Source organism: Sinocyclocheilus anshuiensis, unplaced genomic scaffold, assembly GCF_001515605.1.
Source record: "Sinocyclocheilus anshuiensis isolate Anshui unplaced genomic scaffold, SAMN03320099.WGS_v1.1 scaffold648, whole genome shotgun sequence".
Lineage (NCBI taxonomy): Eukaryota > Metazoa > Chordata > Actinopteri > Cypriniformes > Cyprinidae > Sinocyclocheilus > Sinocyclocheilus anshuiensis.
Genome location: NW_015557156.1, coordinates 466,167 through 475,509, shown reverse-complemented (window position 1 = coordinate 475,509; position 9,343 = coordinate 466,167). Strand labels below are relative to the sequence as shown.

General features: G+C 37.6%; 2 protein-coding genes across 4 annotated transcripts in view; one reads left to right on the top strand and one right to left on the bottom strand.

The window, feature by feature from the left end:
• The window catches only part of LOC107678197 (myosin-10-like), a 74,197-nt gene extending 69,038 nt beyond the window's left edge, over positions 1-5,159 (top strand). Inside the window, exons 36-43 of the mRNA XM_016473390.1 lie at positions 218-379; positions 622-750; positions 885-973; positions 1,058-1,181; positions 1,378-1,586; positions 1,694-1,802; positions 2,412-2,584; positions 4,396-5,159. Of these exons, the coding sequence (XP_016328876.1) occupies positions 218-379; positions 622-750; positions 885-973; positions 1,058-1,181; positions 1,378-1,586; positions 1,694-1,802; positions 2,412-2,584; positions 4,396-4,531 (1,131 nt within the window). The 3' untranslated portion in view covers positions 4,532-5,159. The remainder of the gene's footprint in view (positions 1-217; positions 380-621; positions 751-884; positions 974-1,057; positions 1,182-1,377; positions 1,587-1,693; positions 1,803-2,411; positions 2,585-4,395) is intronic.
• Positions 5,160-6,658: 1,499 nt separating this feature from the next.
• Positions 6,659-9,343, bottom strand: part of ubn2a (ubinuclein 2a) — a 22,976-nt gene continuing 20,291 nt past the window's right edge. For all 3 annotated transcript variants that reach the window (XM_016473415.1, XM_016473416.1, XM_016473417.1), the window contains 2 exons: positions 7,091-8,183; positions 6,659-7,009 (listed from right to left, as the gene is read on the bottom strand). In XM_016473415.1, the coding sequence (XP_016328901.1) occupies positions 8,137-8,183 (47 nt within the window). In that variant the 3' untranslated portion in view covers positions 6,659-7,009; positions 7,091-8,136. The remainder of the gene's footprint in view (positions 7,010-7,090; positions 8,184-9,343) is intronic.

Below are 9,343 nucleotides of genomic sequence, written 5' to 3'. Positions count from 1 at the left end.
ACACACACACACAATATATATATATATATATATATATATATATATATATCTGACGTGCTTTCAAGTAAAGAAAGTAAGTCTTGAGGCAACTTTGTGTAAAAAAGGGTTAATACCTTAAGAAGCAACAAGTAACAAATTTGTGACAGTCTGAAATAGTTTTTATTCATAGTTAACCTGTCTGATATATGTTTTTGATCCATGATTCCTGTTCCTTCAGGTGCGTGAGATGGAGGCAGAGCTTGAAGATGAAAGGAAGCAGAGAGCTCTTGCTGTAGCTGCCAAGAAGAAACTGGAGATGGACCTCAAAGATGTGGAAGCTCAGATCGAGGCTGCAAACAAAGCCCGTGATGAAGCCATTAAACAGCTACGCAAACTCCAGGTAGAATCTTTTCCAGAATGCTGCTGTTCATGCACAGAAATGTAAAGATAATGCAAGAAATGACTTGTTAGCATAATCTGTTTATCCTCACAAGCTCCAAGTGCATCTGCCTTTTAGTAGTGACACAGATGTCTACATCATTGACTGCATTACTGAGACTTAATATTTTAGGTCATAGTCAGTATAGTGATATGACAAAATGTGAGAAGAACAGATGACAACATCTCTCTGTTTTGATCCAGGCCCAGATGAAGGACTACCAGAGGGAGCTGGAGGAGGCGCGCGCTTCTCGTGATGAGATCTTCGCTCAGTCTAAGGAGAACGAGAAGAAGCTCAAGAGTCTCGAGGCTGAGATTCTGCAGCTGCAAGAGGTGAGCCGACACTGAAATACATGTCTGTTTGAAAAAAGCCTTTCTGAAGAATCTGTTGCTTGTTTTTCTACACCGTTTTAAGTTGGATTAGTTCAACTGGCGAGTCTTTGTTTATGGTTTGGTTGTGATTTTAGGACCTGGCATCTTCAGAGAGAGCCCGACGCCACGCTGAACAGGAAAGAGACGAGCTTGCAGATGAGATTTCCAACAGTGCCTCTGGAAAGTGAGTCATTGTGCTGCAAACCTCTCAAAGTCAGTGTGAACCGGAAGTCGCAACTAACTTTCTTTCTAACTTTCACTTCTTCAGGGCAGCCCTCTTGGATGAGAAGAGGAGGCTGGAGGCTCGTATTGCCCAGCTGGAGGAAGAGCTAGAGGAGGAACAGAGCAATATGGAGCTCCTGAACGACCGCTTCCGCAAGACCACTATGCAGGTGTGGTGTTGAGGAAGCTGCTGTAATTATGATCAAGCTATGTTTTCAACACTCTTAAACTTGTCATCATGGCCTGCTCTCAAAGTTCTGTGTGCTTGTGATCTTTGCAAGATGTCTAATTGTCATCTTTATAAGCATTCTTGGCTACATTTGACACATCACGTCTTTAGTCACAGCTGTTGTGCCTGTATTTCAGGTGGATACCCTGAACACCGAGCTGGCGGGAGAGCGCAGTGCCGCCCAGAAGAGCGAGAATGCCCGTCAGCAGCTGGAGCGGCAAAACAAAGATTTGAAGGCCAAACTGCAGGAACTTGAGGGATCCATCAAATCAAAGTTCAAGGCCTCTATCGCCGCCCTGGAGGCCAAGATTATCCAGCTAGAGGAGCAGCTTGAACAGGAAGCAAAGTAAGCAACCGTGAAAAGAAACCAATTAATGCCACGTTCTGACTGAATGAAAACCATTGGCACTAACTCGTGTTTTGGCAATGGTGTATGATCTGTGCGCTTCACAGGGAGAGAGCTGCAGCCAATAAGATTGTGCGTCGCACAGAGAAGAAACTCAAGGAGGTGTTCATGCAAGTGGAGGATGAGCGGCGCCATGCTGACCAGTACAAAGAGCAGGTGAATGAAACCCAAATCCTAATCTCCATTCTCAAAGTGTACTAGGTCCCCAGCAGCTTATGCTGAAAAAAAATTACACCACTTCCATGGACTGTTTATGAAACATCTGATACCTATAAAATGGACAAATCTAAAGATTTCCATTTTCTGATTTGCTGGTTTTATAGCATTTCTACAAGTTTTTTCCAAAACTATGCTACCAAGGCGCTGGACAGATTTTGCGGATAAACTTGTCACAAGGCAGCATTTATTTGATCGAAAATGCAGTAAAAACAGTTCTATTGTGAAATATTATTACAACTGTTTACTATTTGAATGTACTGTATTTTAAAACGTAATTTATTCTTGTGATGGCAAAACTAAATTTGTAGCATCATTACTTCAATCTTCAGTGTCAGATGATCCTTCAGAAGTCATTCTTATATGCTGATGTGCTGCTCAATTATTACATGTTATACCTTAGTCAAATAAATTGCGAACCACTTTGCTCTCCGAGCTAAATTCAATTTCAGATTTACAGCTCTAAACATAATGCACAATAAATTGTAGTTAGTTGTTTTTCTCTCATAAGAGAGAAACCTGAGACTCAGAATTTCTGTCTGTCTTTAGATGGAGAAGGCAAACTCCCGCATGAAGCAGTTGAAGAGGCAGCTGGAGGAGGCTGAGGAAGAGGCGACTCGAGCGAACGCCTCCCGCAGGAAGCTGCAGAGAGAGCTGGACGATGCCACCGAAGCTAGTGAGGGTCTGAGCCGAGAGGTCAGCACGCTCAAAAACCGCCTCAGGTACATATTGATACTGATATATTGCAATACTTTAGATCCTTGTATCAATATCTGACCCTGTTTATTTGTGCATTCATATCATGTCCTATCTACTGTTTAATAATGATGCAGTGCTGATATTCACTGCCATTTCAGACACTGTTGGACCAGAAATAGCTGAGTTTGTACATTTGTTGGTTGACAACAAAACCTAAAGCTATTAAAAATAATTTTCAGAAATTGAAATAAGGCTGAAATTAAATACAATATAAATATTATATTAAAATATTTATTTTTACATTTCTAATTTTCATTTAAGTTAAAGTACTTAAAGTACTATTAATGCTAACTATAAATATTATATTAAAAAGATTATATATATAAAAAAAAATTAAAAACCTAATGTAAATAAGCACACAACAAAATTGCGAAAACTAAAATTAAAATATATTAACTTTCCCCGCCAGCATTTTTTTTAAAAGTTGCCAGCCACCGCCAGCATTTTTGATGATTTTCACTAAAATTTCATGGCACCCACACACACATATATATATATATATATATATATATATATATATATATATATATACACATACATATATAGATCATGCACACACATATACACACACATGCATACATATCCAGATCGACGGGTTATCGGTCTATCCACGACACAACTAGAAGTTCCTGTGTCTGTAAAGGCATCTCCCTCACTGACTACTTCATCCCGATCAGATTCAAAATGGTCAAAACATGAGTGATCGTGGAAGTCCCGTAACTCATTCAGGGCATGCGCTAGGGCTTTCCTTACTGTAATACACCTAGAACACAGATTGCCGTAAAAACTCGTCTTTGAAGCATTGTCTCTTAATTAACAAGATATTTTGTCAATGGCGGGGAAAGAGTTCATGTTAAATAAAACTATAAAAAACTTAAAAATGATAAAAGCACCTAACAAATTATTAAAGCTGAAATAAAAATAAATGAATGCTAAATACAAATATAAAAACAATTTGACAAATGCACATAAAATTACTAATGCGAAATAAAATTAATACGTGCAAAATAGAAATATCTTTAAAAACGAATAAAAATTATAAAAAATTTGTTAGGATAGGACAATATCTGGAATCTGAGGGTGCAGAAAAATCTAAATATTGAGAAAATGGCCTTTAAATTCACTTAAATTTGACGGCCTAGAATATTTTCTGCTATGAATATATGAACATATTATATATCAAAATAAAGAACTGAGCCTCTGCTTTTAAACAAAAAAACAATTTTATTCTATCTTCATGTGTTCATGTTTTATCACCACTTGAATGCAGATAGGTTTCATCAGACATACAACATTTTGGACAAAAAACATAGAAAAATGCATTTTAGTGTAGTGCATTTTCAAGCAAAATACATTCAGATGTCATATTCTTTCACACAATGTATTTTTGGCTATTGCTACAAATATACCCCAGCGACTTAAGACTGGTTTTGTGCTCCAGGGTCACAAATAGAATGATAAAAAACATAAAACAAATTACTAAAACTGAAATAAAAATAATGCTAAATACATATATAAAAACATTACAGACGCACATAAAATTGTTTAAAAAAAAAAACTAATAAAAATGACTAAAGCACATAAAATTACTAAACTCATAGTGATAAATAGAAATATAAAAAAAAAAAAAAAAGATGAACTATAACAAAATTACTAAAATTAAAATGAAAGCTAAAAATATTAAAAATAAAAGACAATTCAAAATATGAATACTATAATAGTATATAGAGTGCTGGGTAATGTGCTCTAATACCTTATTTGTGGTCTCCTGCAGGCGAGGAGGTTCTGTTAGCTTCTCCTCAAGCCGTTCTGGCCGCAGGCAGCTGCAGATGGAAGGGGAGTTTTCTGACGATGACGCGGACAGCAAGGCCAGCGACCTGAACGAGAACCCGCCGGCTCAAGCGGAGTAGAGCACAGCCGCCCTCCTGTGGTCACCCAGCCCCACTGCTTCCTCCTCTCCAGCACCTCATTCTTCTCCTTTAGCTATGTGGGGTCCACAGTACAGAAAGAGGACCAGTGAGCGATGTAAACACACAACTACACTAACACTTCCACATACACATACACACACACACACACACACGTTCAGACATAAGCTACCCTCAAATCTCCATTTCTATCCCCTCCCTACCAAGGGAGCATCAACTCTGCCTTATTCTAAATCCAAGATGCTTCAAGACCGAGCCAATTAGTGTTTCCTGCAACTGTAGCCTACAAAATACCGCGCTCACAACAGAACACACTATAGAAGTGCATTTCAAATGTCAAACTTTGCTTTGCGTACATGAATATACTCATTCATAAGAGCGTGCAATGAAAGTGTTCACTCCAATCTAGTTAATGATGTAAAACCATCAGCTAGCTAAGCAAACGTGACGGATTGGATCTTAGTTGTACAGTACAATTCTCCAAATAAACACGGTTTGCAGATTTTGGGTCGATAGAGATGCATGTGCTGCTCGTTCGCTACAAGCCAACACTAAAAGAAAAAAAAAAAAGTCCTGTTGCACTGGACCGGATCTGAAACGGACCAGAAAAGAAAAGGAAAAACTGTGAAAAAGCTGCTCGCTTCAGCATCTCATTAACATTTAAACATTAAATAGTTAAAACGCAAGAAATCCTGCGTGTTTATCTTCATTCAACTCTAGGCCTGTTTGATCTTATTTGGGAGATTTAGCTGTGACGGAGGCGGTTTGTGTTTTAGGAATTGGAATGTAATCACGAATCACCTTTAACTGCACATTGTAAGAAAGCCATAAAAGGCCATTTCAACTGGAAAGGAAATATGAAGTATTCTGGATGCAAATGCACGTCGAGATGAAGCATACATATGTAATCTCTTTAAGGTTTTTTTTTCCTGTATATGTGACAGTATGATGGTACTTCTCAAACCCAGCTGCTCTATTAGATACACTACAAGTGAAACCAAAAGGAAAGTTTATTGGAAGATGTTTGAAACGGTCCAGACATCAATGAGAAATCAGCGCTGAAAGCAACAGGAAATATTGAACAGGTTCATTCACAGGCATTTTGGTGGCGAGTATAGCTGTGGACGGGATGCTTTGAACACTAGTAGTATTAAGAGGATGAACGGAAAGCGTACTAACCTGTTCCACTGTTAGCATTTAATGACGTGTTTCTTAAAGTGCCTTAGACACTAATTAGAAAACATCCATGGAAGTATGTCTCGCATGAGTAATGAAGAAACGCTAATATGAAGGCAAAACTGGCTGAAGGCAATTGAAATAAAATGCTATGTAACCCGTTTTTGTTTTGCTATGAATCATATCCAGTATATAGGTCTCGTATCCCTTGTATTCTCATGAAGATCTGAGGGATATCAGTGTTAATGTTGGTTTGATATAAAGAAGCCTCTGGCGGCAAGGAGCAAGTGTGATTTCATTTGGTTTAAAGCTTTATCATCCATGATCTAGTTACTATTATTGCAGTTACCATTATTATTGCTATATTATCACTTCTATTATTGTACTGGCTGTTGACAACCAGGCGCTCAACTGCAAATGTCTCTCCTCTTGTATACTGTAACTATTTCTAGATGACAGAGTTTTGTAAAGGAAAAAAATAAAACATTCATTGTAGAAGAAGCATGCTTTCTCCTGTTTCTGAAGTTGCTTTTATTTCTTATTGAAATAAAAAGGAATGACGAGTGTTTGTTATGCTTTAATAATAGTGGTCGGCCTATGAGTTAGTTTAATGCTTGGTATAGACAGAATATATGAGTTTATATATAAATTGTCTGTCTAGCTGTGTGTGGATAGATGTGTACATACTGCACAATTACATATTAATGAAAAACAATATAATATACATATGTTCATCTAAATGCATAGGTATTTTTTCTATAGCTTGCAATTATGTATTTGTCGCTCTCATTAACCCTAAACCCACACTAAATGCATATGTGCAGAGTGCGTGTGTGTATTTTTTCCACATATAACTCTGCACAATTTATATTATACATATCATCAAAAATATCTTAGTTTGTGTTCCGAAGAGGAACAAAAGTCTTACGGGTTTGGAACAACATGAGTGAGTAATTAATGACAGATTTTTCATTTTTGGGTGAGCTACAGTCCCTCAGTTATGCCAGTAACTTTACAACCATATCCGCCAATGTTTTTTATTGAATTTTTAGAGCTTGTACTTGAAACAAAAATGACAGCATTTGAATTCCAGAATCAAGACAAAAATAATCTACCCAAATAAGAATTTTCAAGGTGAGCATCAGTTAAAATTACGCCCATCCACTTCAGCATTTTTAGAAAATAAAATAAAGCAATATATAAAATTGGATTTTAAAAGTCAGTCCATCACAATATCCACAGAGACCACACATTTAAGATGTTACACTGAGCACACACAGACACCTGACCTGTTGCTTGTCAACTCTGAGCGAATGCTGTCATCTTTGGTGCCAATTCTCATTTGAACTGAGCACACACAGACACCTGACCTGTTGCTTGTCAACTCTGAGCGAACGCTGTCATCTTTGGTGCCAATTCTCATTTGAACACAGTCATAAGATGCAGGTGAGCAGTGCCAGACATTTTGAAATGAACAGGTGGTTGCAAAGGATGAAATGGAACAGAGACATGGAAGGAAGAATTAACGGTCCAGCGAGGTAATGGCAGACCCATCAAACACACACAAACACAACTAATGTCAAAAGTGGAGCTCTAAGCAGTAGCTTACTTTGCATTGAAGCATTTACAGTCCTGCATAGTTATTCAAACTTGCAAACTAAGGCGTTTTATTGACAGTCTTGGGAGTTCTTGTACTGATATTAAGCAAAACTAAACTGAAAGTTCAAGTAGGCTACAATCTCATAATTTTCCTCTATGAAAAGCTTTCACACATGATTCATTCATCTGTAAAAGAATGTGTTTTTTTTTCTTTTTTCTTTCACAAGGTCCAGTGAGATATGCAGCACCAAAGACAGCAAGACATCTGCACGCACAGATGAGAGGAACATCACACGTACTGACCTCCAAAGAAAATGTATCACTTAATATTAATGTATATTTTATATACATACCATTTTATTCTACTAATACACTTAAACATCATAATATGTCCCTGTCGAAAAATGATAAATTATTTACCCATATGTATTATTAACAGCTTCTATTCCAACAGTCTTAGAAGGAAATGGTTGGACTATCCCATCCCTTTAGGAAAAAAAATAACCACAGGAATGCACGTTTCCAGCCGACATCAACTTAAATAGAAATGATGTTGCTTTGTTTCGTACTCCTCTCACTTCCTCTAGCTCTATGTCCACAGTGATTAAGGTCTTGTGTAAACATGTTGACAAACAACAAAAATTCAAATGCACCCGGCTCACTCCAATCGTCCAGAACACTGATCGATTAAAAGCAGAATGACGTTAATTGAAGAAGGGTCGTTAATGAAAGAAAGCGCAGCAGGTGTTCATCCAAGCAGCTGAAAACATCCGTCGCCAGCGGTGTCCACTTGTACATTCTGGTTGTGGTGGTCAGTGGGACTTCCTCTTCGTGTCTCCCCCCTGACTTTGGTTTGCATCTGTGGAAAATCCAGACAAACTCTGCTGTCACGGTGCGGTTACAAGATTTCACGAAATCTGCATTTCAAATGATAGAACAAATTATCTGTTCCAAAACCCAGTGAGCAACATGTGCCAACGCAAAGGCGGTTCCAAACCACAAGCATGCTTTTAGAAAATACCTCATTTGGCCTCTAGTCTAGTGTGGATACACTGTGACAAGCTTGAGAACAGGCGGGATAATCAAGGTCAATCATTTATATATGCGTTTTGTTTGATACGGAAAATATGACAAATTGGTTTGCTTTTAATAAAAATACTTATTTCACTGTGTTACAAGTTTGGAATCAACCCATAGTTGGGTTAACTTCAAGAGCAGTGAATAGTAGATGTGGAGAGCCGACGCTAGGGCTGCACGATTAATCGAATGCGATTGTCATGCGCATCTTGTCAGTAAAGCCGGTTCTGTGATTAGTAGTAAATCTCCATCACAAGCTTTCAGACGGAGCAGCATTTACTACAGAGCCGTAGTTCACTGACAAGCTATGCAAAATCGCGTTCATAATCGCAGACGATTTAATCGCACGATTATGAAATCGAAGAAATGGTTCTGCGATTATGGAAGCTACATGCGTAGCTTGTCAGTGAATCAAAATTCGAATTATATTCGAATTTAAAAGGCATAATTTCAGTTAGGGGAAAAAAAGCTTTTGGCTTCTCTCCTGTCCTGAGGCCACAAGAGGGCGCATTGCGCAAAATATTAGGCACATTTCTTCAAAGCGTAATAAAATAACACGACTATCTTTGAAAAAAAAAGTGCATAATGTTTAAAATAATGTTTATAAACCATATATAATTAATAAAGTTGCTTAAACACTTAAAAGAAGAAAAAACAGCACCATGCATGTATGTATAGTTTAATACAATTTCAGTTTTGACGTAAACAACATCTTCTCCACACTGATGCTCTCGTTTTCCACAATATATTGAATGAACAACATAGCAGCGCCGCATCTAGTTGGTTCACGTTTTTGCATTCGAATGTGGATTTTTTTTTTTTTCATTCAACGAATATTCGAAATTCGATTTTTTTTTTGACAGCCCTACGTTTCATAGTATTCTAAGCAGTGATAAAGGCTATGTCGATTAGCATTGCATTATTATATACTTTATTATAGTA